At 39.2% G+C, this 13,927-nt stretch overlaps 1 protein-coding gene across 4 annotated transcripts; it reads right to left on the bottom strand.

The window, feature by feature from the left end:
* Positions 1 to 1,084: 1,084 nt before the first annotated feature.
* LOC122987084 (sperm acrosome membrane-associated protein 6) lies at positions 1,085 to 5,939 on the bottom strand. Of its 4 annotated transcripts, none has more exons than XM_044358734.1 (9): positions 5,695 to 5,939; positions 5,448 to 5,534; positions 5,150 to 5,221; positions 4,867 to 4,890; positions 4,700 to 4,777; positions 4,074 to 4,177; positions 2,757 to 2,913; positions 1,659 to 1,834; positions 1,383 to 1,507 (listed from the first exon to the last, which is right to left on the bottom strand). In XM_044358734.1, exons 1-9 carry the CDS (start codon positions 5,906 to 5,908, stop codon positions 1,463 to 1,465), a joined length of 957 nt encoding a protein of 318 aa, XP_044214669.1. In that variant the 5' UTR covers positions 5,909 to 5,939; the 3' UTR covers positions 1,383 to 1,462. The 4 variants fall into 4 exon arrangements, with proteins under 4 accessions (XP_044214670.1, XP_044214669.1, XP_044214668.1 ...); XM_044358733.1 differs by having other exon boundaries at positions 1,659 to 1,845; XM_044358736.1 differs by having other exon boundaries at positions 1,659 to 1,845; positions 5,699 to 5,787.
* Positions 5,940 to 13,927: the final 7,988 nt, after the last annotated feature.

Consider the following 13,927-nt stretch of genomic DNA (forward strand, 5'->3'; position numbering starts at 1 on the left):
TTCTTCCTCACTCCCTCCTGCCAAAAATGTACATAAGCTTCCACCCTGTCTGCAGACTTGGCTGTCCTCTCCATATCACCCTTTATCCTCACAAGAACTGTGCAGCATCCTTGTCCTCCCATCTGATGTAATAACACCAATCACAATATTATTGCTGAACCAGATCAGGTCTAACAGAGCAGCCAATGAATCTGAACACACAGCCGTCTTTTTGAGCAACACTTGATATTACTGTAAAAATCCAGTAGTTACCAGGGCAGGAATTGTCAAAAATGACCACACATTTCACAACAGTGGTTAAAAACAAAATAAATAGGAATGTGTGGCATGCCAACCTGTGGTATGCTGCTGTAACTAAAAGTAGGCTTGTTTTGAGGTTATTTTTAACTTATAACTTAAGTAAAACCTGAATTTATCATGACAAAACTAGACACTGCATTGTACTGAAACTTATATTTTATTTTTTAAATTTTGACAGTGGAAAAGGTATTCAGATTTTTAACTTAGTTGTGGTAATAAAACAAAATAAACAAATTTAAAATAACAATAATTCCTCAAATGACCATAAATCACCATTATAATTATATAAAATGTCCTTTCTTGACCAGAATCTATCCAGTCTATTTTCCAGAGTTTACTGAAGGAGCCTGCACTACATGCTCAAAAGTTCAACCATTATGCAGAGTGGTCCCTCTTAGATTCTCATATAATATTATTGGATTATTATATTTGATACCTTAATATGGATACAGTATATTTTGTTGAAGCTGGTTTAGTTGAATCTACTTTTAACTACTTTATATACCTATATATGAGTGATTGCTCATGGAGGAATTGTTGGATCTCTGACAATTAAAGAGTACAGTCTAGACCTGCTCTATGTGAAAAGTGCCCTGAGATGACTTTTGATGTGATTTGGCACTATATAAATAAAAGTGAATTGAATTGAATTTTTGTAGTTTCATCTACAACAATGCATCATATTTTATGAGTTCATCATTTGTTTTGAATGTAAAAACTCAATATGCAAAGTAACCACTATAGCTGTTAAATCTAGTGGTTAGTACAGTCTAGTAAAAAGTATAATACTTCCCTGATATGTAGTTAAGTAGAGGTATAAAGTAGTAATAATAAAATTGAAATATTCAAATAAAGTACAAGTCATCAAAATTACTGTAAGTGCAGCAATTGAGTAAATGTGCTTAGTTACTTTCCACCACAGTCTGACACAAATGAAAATAAATGTTCAACTCAGTAGAACACACAGCACAGTGTGTGGACATCACTGATAAAGTTGTGCATCCTGCCCTCTAGTGGTGAAAAGAGTCTTACACACACAGGTTTTCTGTAAGCTATGACGTAACACTCTGTGGAAGACTAGGGGCTTGATGAAATGGCTTTATTGCACTACATGTATCTTCCCAGCTTTCAGGATCGTAAATCTTCATCTCCAGCTGCTTGTTCAACATGACTTGTTTTCTCTGGTATTGATGACCAATGCAGAGCCCTGCAACAGCCAAAGAATAAGTGGGAGATATGATAACACACTGACATATACGTCATTGCCTGGGGCATCTTGAATTCATTGGAAGGGTGTGCATATACAAGTTTCTTTGCTGTTTATGTCTGGTATTGTGCACATAATAGCTGTGTTTTACCCCAAGGAGAGGAACAGTAGCAGCAGCAAAGCAGTTAAACAGACGGTGAGAAGCAGTGATGGTGGGAGGAGGAGAGGGGAGCGAGGAGGAGGACCACCAGGCGCAGTGAGTAACCACCCCCCTGGGAGTAGAGACAGGTCGAATATCTCCTGCAGCTCTGTGTGGCCTGCAACAACCTGGGGGGTCACTTCGATAAAAGGAGATTGAGACGAGAAATATGCAGGGAGGAGGATTTGAACTCTTATTAAGGACATAAAGTAAAAGATGAAGGTGAATGAATAAGGAAGGTGCAAAAATTATTTTACCAGGGAGAAAATTCATTACTTAATAATAATATAATAATATAGTAATAGCTTCTCATGAAATTTTAGCGCAGATATATTTGAGAAAGTGGTGTATGTTTTTATACTTCACTGTCATCCATTTACCACATTTTAATTATGCCATTACTGGGTTCATAAACCCCAACTGATCATATTTTAGAAGTTGTAGGTGTAATAGTATGAACTGTAACCATGAAGAGAGCATATATGCGGTAGAACAGAACAAGAAAAGTGAGAGAAAATGATGTGCCAGTAAGCTTTTACATTAATACTTAGTCAGAAAAGACAGTAAATATATATGTATGCATGCCATCATTTAGCCCATCATGTTTGAAAGCAGTCAGTATTCTCTTGGATTTTATGAGTAAATTTATATTCTTTTAATATATTCTTCATTTTCTTTCAATTTCTCTATACTTAGGCTTCCCTTTTGCTTCCAATGGCTTTTTCTTTTAAAGACGTTATTCTCAATATTGTAAGCAAATATTCATCTGTTTTATAAATGATCTTACACCTAATCAGGTGAATAAAGTAAAATCTGGACCCATTAAAATGTCCATTGTAATTCTTTTTTTTAAACTCCAATACAATATGATTTTAACATTTCATAAAGAAAATTATATGAATGAAGTTGGCCTTCTTTGACTTAGATGATGTAGATAAATTATATTTAGTATATTTATTTGGTGATAGCAAAATACTGAATCTGTATCTTCCAAGTGTGAGCACTGATCACTATTAATCATCAATTCTTTAAAGCAACGTGTCTTGTTACCTGTGATATAGTAGTACAGTCTGACAATAGATCGTTGGCCTGAGTAGATCTCACACTGGTAGGTGCCCTGATGCTGCAAGCTGGCAGATGGGATGGAATAGAGCCTGTCCACCCCCGCAGTCACTTCTTTAAACTGATCCACCTGCTGGGTTTTCACCTGTCCAAGAATAAATACATATACTGTAGACAGGGATCATTTCTGCACAGATGCAAAGACATATTTAATATGATGAGAAAATATGCAGTGTTAAAGGAATAGTGTGACATTTTGGAAAACATGCTTATCTGCTTTCTTGTTAGATGTGTGTTAAATAGTAAGTTACAGTCAGTAGACGGTTAGCTTAGCTTAGCATACAGACTGGAGGGGGAAACAGCTAGCCTGGCCATGGCCAGATGAATCTTCAATGGGATCCCAGGGCAAAAGTTTGTAGTTGGGTCCCTACTGACCCCCACTATACATAGTACTCTAGAGCTGGAATGATAATTGATTAGTCAATTAACAGAAAGTTGATTGATAACAATTCTGAGAACTTTTCTGAGAATCTTTGGGATTTTGACTATTGGTCAGACAAAACAAGTCATCTGAATATGTTAACTTGGGCTTCAAGGAATAATCATCATCATTCACTTTTTTCTAACACTCTATAGAATGAATTATTTATTAATTATTAAAGAAAACGATTGTTAGATCTATTAATAATGAAAATGTTTGTTGGTTGGCCTTATAGTACTCATTTGATGGATTAATACTACCTTGCCCACAGTTTTCTCTGTGCTATTTGATAAAATGAAACTTTATAACAAATTAACACAATATAAACTAAAACAATTCAGGTCTTAAAACTGGATTTTGACAGAAAGTCCCTCCTCAAGACCTGCTGGGCCACAAGAGTGAGGATGGAGGATCTGTTGTGCTTCAGGGCCACAAATTTCTAAAAATTTAGGCCCAAATAATATGGAGTAAACCCAGGGCTTTTGGGGCCTTGCTTTGCCCTATTGGTAATCCAGCCCTGAGCCTGACTCTTTCTAAACATAATCTGCCCAGCACCTTTAAAGCTCACTAATTAACACATTCTATCTTGTTTGTTTAATTCATTGAGCCACAATTAGTTTCCTCCTGCTTAGTGTTTATGCTAAGCTAAGCTAACCATCTCCTGGATCCACCTTTGTATTTGACAGACAGATATGAAAGTGGTATCGATCTTCTCATCTAAATCGGCGAGAAAGTGCATAAATGTACGTATGTCACATAATGTCCAATGGTTCCTTTAAAGGTACTGCAGTGACCTTGAAATGTCCACCGTACACTGAGCCTACCTCTTCTGCAAACCTCCAGACCATCTCGATGTCATTTGGTAAGGGAAATGGCACATCGCACCTCATTCGGGTCCTGCTGTTCTCTGTTACTTTAATTTCTTTAACTGACATAACATATAGCCACCCACATGCACACAGGCAGAAACATGCACACATACATACACACAGATAACATTCACAGGGGGGCAGCTCTTGCAGTCTGAGCCCTCCTTAATGATAATACTTAAGCCCAGTCTCTGAGGAGTGGAGTAAAAGTGATGATATGCTAAACAGTGGCTGTGCTGTACAGGGTTGATATGCACACCACAGTGTGTGGGAGTCAACTGTCACCTTGCATAAAGAAGCCAAGGACTTAAAGAGTACCTTGGGGGCTATGTGCAAAAGATATAATGTGTGGAAATAAAACATCGCCTCGGTCTCTTTTTCAAATCCTGACTTTCTGCTAAGAGCATTTCAGGGATCAAAAGCAGAGGATTTCAAGGATCAAAAGTGAATGCTTATGAAGGTGAAAATATAGTTATGTAAGAATGTGTCAAGTTTGGATTAGTACACCTTTTTTCCCATTTGAAAATTGTGATGCAACAGTATCAGTAATCCAATATGTTGGACACATTAGTAATACTCACCTGGACAGTCGAGAGGGAATTCGCAGGAGTCATACTGGCAGGTAATACAGTTGTATACTGCACCTGCACTCTGAAAACCTGGTGGAAACTAACATTGTTCAGTTTCCAAAAAAAGGCATTCTGCAAAGACAGAAATGATGAAACTGAGGAATTGAAAAGGCACTAACCACATGGAGGGAAACATCCAGAGACTGTGAAATAAACAAAAGATAGTGAGCTTAGATTACCCAATTTAATTTCAATCAGATGACTTTATTTAGTGCCAACATCCAGAAGACAGTTCAACCTGACTGCTTCCTTTATTCTCCACAGCATTTGAAAGGCTTTAATAACATACTGTAACTAGCTTATTACAGAGAGAGAACAGAGATCAGAGGGAGCTATAATGACCTAATATAGGCCTTACTATAGATAAAAAGATGAAGGAAAGGGGAAGAGACCATGTCTCACCTCTAGGCAGTTTAGAGGCAGCTGCGATGAAATTGTCTGCTGCTGTCTGTAACCTTTCTTCATACACTGTGTCTGATGGATGAAAAGGAGGAGGAGGAGGAGGAGGAGGAGGAGGAGGAGGAGGACAGAAATATTTGGCTCAATGTATTCTGCTGAAATTGTGTGCTTTAGGGCATCATTTTTGAAATTTTGTAATTTCTAACTCCTCTCCATTTCTGATCTTACTTAACAATTCTGATGCTCTAAAGAGTCATTTACTTGAGCAGCAATGAGGCTATCAGTGCAGGTGTTTAGCTACCGTTATTCAGCTTTTTGTCGAACTCCTCTGCCATGGGCAGGATCTCTGCATCCAGAATTTCCTTCAGCTGTTTGTCATAGCCTTTACCTGAAAGAGGGACATATTACACACAAGCCAACTCCCTTACTGTGAGATGTTCTTACTTATTGGTTTCAAATGGTTGCTAACAGATGATTTTCTAATTGTATTGTGCTTGCTTTGAATACAAATTCTAAAACATTATGTAAAAAATATTGAAAGATCATACCCACTCTGCCAGCTTGAATGACTCTTTGATCGTTGTTGAATATACGGTCCAGCTTCCTGAAGCAGGCGTCAACATTTCTAACATTGTGTTCAGTCAAAATGTGACCCCAACACAGGCGAAGACTGTCTTGCACATCAACGAAGCACTGATAGCAGCTCAGAGAGGTGCTGAATAGCAAGCTAAGACACACGAACCACAAAGCAGATGTGCACATTTTTCAGCATGAGCGTCAAGCTAGACAAAGGTTTCTGTATATAAACAGTTTTTTTTTAAAAGTTGATCTCATAGTGATTGCAAATGTGGAAATTCCAAGATTTCACATTCTAGGAGAAGCTTGAAAAACAAAAGCCTTGAAAATGAATTTCATGTGCATGTCCCACATGCGATTGAACGGAAGATTTTGAAAGTATCCTGCTCATGTTTTGCTCGGGTTTGAGGGGAGAGCATCACAGACTCCCCTCTATACTTCCCTCTATTCTATTGTCTCTAGCCCCCATTTCCTGCTGCCTCAATGCACCAGTTTTACTGCAGAGCACAGAGATGGAGTGAGCCAAGGAGGGAGGCGGCAGCGGCGGGGGGTGGAGGAGGGGAGAGGGGCAGATGAAGAGGGAGTTAAATGCTTATGTAAGTAGAGGGATAAAGTGAGGAGCATGACGGCAAGAAAACCCAATAGAAATATTTAAAGAAATATATGAAGAATAAAAGTCTAACTGGTGGTGTGGAGATGGCAAGATGCAGATTGAGAGCCAAACAGAAAAAGAGGAACAAAAGGGACAACAAAATCAATAGTATAGTGAGTGGCCAGAAAGAGAAAGTGCACGTTCTTGCTGGTAGAGTTTGGAAAATGTGAAAAGTAGCTGCAAATATGCCATCCTGTGAGATCACGTTGAACAGAGAGGAAGGTGAAAAAGGTAAGAGAGGACACAAGTGACAGACAGAGGCAGAGAAAGAGGAAGAGGGAGCGGGACTACAAATCAAGTCGACTGCCTCATCACATCCTGTATCCCCCACTCGTCTCCCATCCTCCTCTTCCTCCCCCCACCCCCCACTCCTCCCTGGTCCCTCACTCCTGGTGCATCTCCATGGCAACCAGACAGGGTGCCTAGTAAAATATGAACTTAATATATTTCCAGTGGCAGGGTGAGCTGGGTACTAATGCATTCATCTGTCTCTATACAGACAAGCCAATCAATATTAGGCAAGAGTCTGCTCCAGGACTGCCAAAGTCCAATAGCTAGATGGACAGACGGACATGGAAAATCCCAAATATGTGTGTGTGTGTGAGAGTAAGAGAGTTCATTTAATTATGTCTGTTTGTGTGTGGCGTGTGTGTGTGGCGACAAGGGCACTTTAATAGTATCTTCTCATGCATAGCTACAGCATTTACATGAGCATAAAATCTGCTCCTCCACAATCTACTTGTAAAAAAAGGACACTTTATCTATGTGGACACACTTTTACACTCAGACATTAAGAAGAAATGGGAGCAATCTTCACAAAACCTTGTCAATTGCACTTTATATTCAAGAACTGGTGCTCCAGATAAAAACTGGTCCATTTGGCTCTGTCTCATAAAGATGCATAAGAGGATAAAAGTAAACATTATAAGAGATTGCAAATTTAACATCTGTGGAGCAAGACATGGGGATTTTTTTCATAAATTTACACACTGAACTTCTTTTTTGGCCATTTTTTTTATTACAAATACCAATGTATCCAGTACAAAGCACATAAACATACATATGATGTAGCAGCAACAAGTCCAACAGTTTTTTAAGGTGACAAATACGACGGGGTCGCAACCCCCGGCTGTCTTCCTATTGGCCCCCACTGAGGGCTATAACACAAAGCCAGCCAATAGGGTTGGCCCCCTGAGAGTGTCTTTGCCGCAAGACGAGGGACCGCCTTCTTCTTGTCCAGTTTGACAAGTTTCAATCATGACTGGACAGATAAACATACTGAAATAGCCAACAAACTGCAGAGACATACAGCAGGATACTAAGGCACACATTGTATCATCCGAGGGTTTTCTTGTGTTTGAGGAGACATCAAATCAACACAGATGACTTCAGAGAATGTCTAATAAGAATTTGTATAAAATGCTCCTTTTTATGGGACGTTGAAACTGAATGCAGCCCTGTTCCCGAGGACCTCACCTGTGACCTGCTTTGACCTCACAGGTTAAGGGTCTCAGGGACAGAGGGGCATACTGTGAAATTAAAATACACCACAGAGGGTTTAAATACACAGCCACTTAAAAGAAACAACAACAACAAAAAACCCTGACACAAAACTCTAAGATGAAACGTATTAAAAGAAAGAACTGCATTGTCGCTGCACCGAGACAAAGACATGACCTCATCTGACATTTGGATTCTGCGGCACCGACCAGTCTCCTGGTTGGCTGCAGATCAGGCACAACTGATCAGTTCAATTAAAACATAAACTGCATAATCACCACATAATCATGATGTGTTTGTCTACATTTCATCTGTACTAATCTTTTGCTTCACAGGGCAGCAATCAGAGGCAAACTAACATTTCTCACAGCAGGCACAAATATCTCAGCAATGCAGCATTCGAGCACATTAAGGAGGAGACACAATTAATTTTGGAGAAACAATTAATTTTAAACTGTTGTTAAATGTCATGGACATTTTGAACATGATTTATTGAGCTACTACTGACAGATTACAGTGTCTAATAGCTTTTCCGAGCTCAGTGAGCTGAAAGGGTTTTAAAAATCAGTTTCAGATGTACATAAACCATAAAAGCAGAATTACAACCTAGAATTTACCATACACGCCATTAAAAGGGACATTTATCTTTGATTCTTGATCTTTGCGCCACAGCTGCCTGAGAAGAAAATGCACACAGAATAACAGTTTAGATTAATTAAAGGATTTACAGTCCAAAGTTCCTTTAATTGTGCAGTTTTTAAATTGCACTGGTCTCTTAAAGGTTTGACAGTGTCCGCAAGCAGCATTTCTGATTATCTTGCACCATGTTTCACCAGTGCATATTTGATGCACTGACTTACCAGTTAAGATGATATAAGTCTTCGATGGTTATGAGGAAGGAGAGCGGGACAAGAAGGGCATGAAAGACATCAATCCGCCTGTGAATGTAAAGTAAAATAATGACACTTAAGACTAAAACTGAAGCAATATCAAACTGTATTTTTGTGAATTTTGGTGAAGAAAGAAAGAAAATTCATTGCGTAGAGATATTAGAAACTGATGCCACCTACTGGTAGACAGACAGAACGACACACTGACTGAGGAAGACTGATAACGTTCATATGATGTGGAAAAGGGGAAATAAGCACATTTTACAACACAACTAGGAGGGAAATAAGTTTTCATCACATGAAACACCACAAGTGTGAATGTGAACAAAGGTGCAATGTGTGTGCGTCACATGTCGCATCAAATGAACTGCGTTACATGTGCAGGTTGACTTCATGAGCTACAGGCCTCAAGATTTTGGAAGACAGAGGTGTGATTTTGAGATTGTCTTAGTTCATGTCGGATGCACCAGACATGGCAGCTGGATCAGACCAGAGGGAATAGCTGACATTTGTCATAACTTCACCTGCAAATGAATTATGATTTGTTTGCAGTCGAGGTTGTGTTTAAGATTTGTTTTGAATACTTTCATTCATGTCAGTATCAATAAAACAAAATTGAATTAATCGTACCACGTAACACAAGAGAAGTGGAAATTTCCGTGTTGAACACATTCATGATAATGACAGCAGGTGTAAATGCATATTGTACAACATTACCGGTAAAAACATTTAAATTCCATGACAGCCACCAATTTTACTAATTTACCTCCGAGATGTAAAAAGGTAATCACACTGAAGCACATTTTAGGCAAATAATTTCTCATTTCAGATTTACAAATAAGGCTTTTAAAGGAAAGTGAGAATTAAAACAAAATGCAGAGCTTCAGATCAAACATGAAGCGAAGACATGACCTGTCTACAATATGCAGCCCAGACACTAATTGAAAGGCTTTTCCGCGTGCGTAAGCACAAACAGAATGCCACATTTCTACAATTAAAAGCAGCATGCACACACTCATGCATATAAAGCATAGCATGACTTGTTTTAGAGGAAAATATGTAAAGAATTAGTGATGCAAAAGTTTCAGATAAAAATGCATGTCAGCTCTGCATAAAAAAATCATTCATGTTATGGGTGAAAATGTAAAAAAAAGAGGCTCACCTTACAGTCAGCCTCTTCTTGCCTTTTCTTTCCCAGTCAGTATGAGTCTGTGTTTCCTCTGCTCTGAAGCAGCTCTCTCTCTTTCTGTGCTGGGGCCAGACAGCGAGCCCAGCGGCAGGTAGGTTACAGACAATAGTATTGATTCCATTATTCTGCTCTCTACCTACCTACCTGACTAACACCAACATCCATACAGCGCTTCACCTTTTGTCTCCACAGGGCTGTGAGCAGGAGCTGCAAACAAGAGAAAATAGAGAGGAAAAAGCTTGCTTACCTGTGCATTCACATGCTCGCTTACTCACCAAACTGCCTGATTCACATGCTATCCAACACACACACACACACACACACACACACACATTCATTTACCCTCCGTGCTGCATTCATGCTCTCCAGTCGTCTCTCTTTGCATTCATTGTACCTCAAAGTCTCTTCTCTTCCTTTCTCTCTCCCTCTTTTACTCTCTCTAGTCGTCATCCTTCCATCTCCCTCTTTTTCTTCTCACGTTTTTCAAGCCTCACGTCTCTACTAGCCCAGTAACCCCCCCCCCCCACCCCCCACCCCCCCACTCTCCCACCCCCCCTCCAAACACACACCCAAGTCTGTGAGCTACGTCTATGTGTGTGAACGTGTGAGAGATGGAAAGAGAGAGTGAATAAGAGTGCAGTGAGTGCATGCGTGTGTGTGTGTGTGTGTGTTTGTATATGTGTGTGTGTGAGAGAGAAAGAGAGAGAGAGAGAGAGAGAGAGAAAAACGGGGGTGGGGGGGTACGGTGGCAGAGAGGCTAGCAGAAAGTGGGGATGGAGGGGGAGGGTCAGAATCCTCTAATAGGATGAGAATAGAGAGAAAATATGAAGCCCAGGAGTCTCATGAACCTGAGAGCCTGACATTACTGCCTCCTCCTATGTGTACAGCAATCATACCGTCATCAAATTGATTACAGGATTTATGGCATTGCTCCAACACAACTGTAAATTGCCACTGGAGTGACATCAAACACACTAAATAAACCCATCGTGGAAAGCTTTGCCAATTACAAGAACGTGTGTTGATTATACAGCTTAACATCAGAGGTGGCACAGGATTTAAAAAAAATATAGAGACCCACATTTTTCTTTGCATGCATAAACAAAGAAATTGCAACAGTTTAACAATTTTACTGCTGCATAATATTTTTTAATCCTTCGGACAGCTTTATATATTTAATATTCCTGCTCTGTTGCTCAATCAACTGAGATGTCTAAAGGCAGTTTGATTGTAACACTTGCTTTAATATCCAAGAGAGAGAGTTGCCGTTGCAGTCGCCAGATAACAAAATCATACGGCCCTGAGGGAAATTCAGAAATGAAAGTAAATCTAATTTAGACCCACTGATTGGCTGTCTGTTCAGCGAGATGGAGCATAAACACTACCCTCGATGTGTAAGCATCATTAATGGCCCTAAAGTGTTCTGACCATGTTGTACAACAAGAGAATATGATCAACGTGTCACACATTTAGAGCAAATGATGGGAGAATGTGACAAAGAAAATACATTGTCTTTGGCCTGAAGGAGCAAGAGGTGACTGAGGCCTGTGATAACGCCTCTCTGATGGATAACACCCTGGCTAACAAAAAAGAGAAAGCTATGAAATTGAGAAAAATGTGAGGGCAACTAACCACATCGATCTCTCTTAAAGTCCCTCTCTACTCAAACATATGTTTTTCTCCTTGTTCCTGCAGTTGAATGTTTGAGCTTCACTGTGCAGAATGATGTATGTGCAGAGTTTGACAGTAGAAGACTGTTTTCACTTTCATCTGCTGAAGGTGGAAAGTTTCTCTGTGCTCATTGAAAATCTGACTTTAAGGGGGCGGGCCTACAAGCATGATTTGTGACATTACAGATAGTTTGGAAGTCAATCCTGATCCAATATTCAACTTATACAAATGTGATGTGAAAGCTTGAAGCCTCCAGTGCACAAACACTGAGAATGGACTTTACATTTTGTGTCCAGCAGTTAAACTTTTTAAATTAAACACATTTGCATATTCATAGGTTCTGTAATTTTTAATGAGGGGGGAGGAGGAAATGTCATTTAAAGGATTTTAACAAGATAATTTAACTTTTTTGTGGAAAAACTCTATAAAACACAACTTATTATTCACATTGATGGAAAGTAACTAAGTACATTTACTCAAGTGTGGTACTTAAGTAAAATTTTGAGGTATTTGTACTTAAGTATTTCCATTTCATGCTACTTTATACTTCCACTCCGCTATATTTCAAGGGAAATACTGTTCTTTCTACTGCACTATATTTATTTGACAGCTTTAGTTACTTTTCAGATGAAGATTTGACACAATGGTGCTTTTTTTTTTTAAAAAAAAAAAGCTTTTAAAATACAACACGTTGTTGAAGATGAAACCAGTGGTTTCCAAACTTTTGGCTTTTGACGTCTTACAAAAAGTAGTGTGTAGTCGGGGTCACATTACAGATGTCTATCAGTTGTTAACAGCTCCACCAAATGGTGATTTTTCCCTCTAAACTTCTCATATGGTTTAATTTTAATAAATGTTCAAATGATCCAATATTTCACCAAAAATCAAAGATTAGAGAAAAAGTCCAAAAACTAAAAACAGATTTCTGTACCAGAATTTTGTTTTTTCTTCTTTCCTCTTCCATGAATAATCTCACAACTCCTCAGATTTATCTGGTGACCCTTTGGAGGGGCCCGAACCCTAAGTTGGGAACCAATGGACTAAACTAGCTAACTGTATGTAAAGTAGTTGAAACTAGCGCCACCTCCAGCAGCTACAACATGCTGCTTACACACTGATGCTTCAGTATTAATAATCTAATGATGTCATATATAATAATATATTCAATTCAATGCATTTTTCATGCAGGACTTTTACTTGTAATGGAGTATTTTTACATTGCTGTATTGGTACTTTTACTTGAGTAAAGGATCTGAATACTTCTTCCACCACTGAGTATTCAAAGTAGAGTATTTTAGATGCATCTTAAAACATGTCTGAAGGGGATCTTTAACATTTAGTGAGAATTTTAAAAGCCTTCTCTGTGAGAGGCAAAAACTTGCAAACATATGATGGAAATAGATTAAGACAAACTCATCTTCACCTTCTCTTAAAATGGCTTTCAGTTAAGGCTTCAGTTTCATAAATATGCAAGACGAGGACCCAACCTTTCAGAAATATAGGTTAGAATAAAAACACAACACTATAGCCTACATTCATAATACCTAATGAATATTCACGATGTACCCCCATTGCCTACTAGTCTGTCACTTTTAGCAGCAGGTATTCCAGACACACACTCTGTAAAGCTAAATTTATTTTCTGCTTTATAACTGTCTTATTCACAGCTCCCATGCACTATAGGACTCTTAACATCCTCCTCCGTGGCTGCAATCATACTGTAATGCCATGCTACCTGCATTTGCATAGAAACAACATGCTGAATGTATTTACACTATCTGCTGTGATATGTATACTGCGTGTTCTGCACTGTCCCTTTGCACAGAATGCGAATTCCCATGCAATATGTGCTTGTGCAGCATGAATACTCTATCTGATCCTGCATTAATGTCACCAAGACAAATTCCTATACATTTACAGCACATAGATTTCTGATTGTGACTACATTATAGAGTGCAAGGGGTGTTTGCAGGCTCTGTCCTCTTGCCAGTAAATTTAGACTGCGTTGGAGCACGGCTTTCCAAGACTGTGGCTATCTGGACGCCATTTTGTCTTAAACACCAAGTAAACGCAGTCTTCTTCTGGAATGAGCAATGTCCGAACCTGAGTGACAAATGCAGAATGTCACAGACAGGTGTGTGTGTCTGGGTGTGTATGTGTGTGTGTTTGCGTGCCTGCGGCGGCACTCTGCAGTGCCACTGAGAGACAAAGCACTGGGAGTGCTCCACAGGGATGACATCATCAGTCTGGGATGGTGTCTGCCTTGTCTGTCTCAGGATCGGGATGCTCTAGTTTGCCGTCAG

The sequence above is a fragment of the Thunnus albacares genome, chromosome 8 (genome assembly GCF_914725855.1).
Source record: "Thunnus albacares chromosome 8, fThuAlb1.1, whole genome shotgun sequence".
Classification (NCBI taxonomy): Eukaryota; Metazoa; Chordata; class Actinopteri; order Scombriformes; family Scombridae; genus Thunnus; species Thunnus albacares.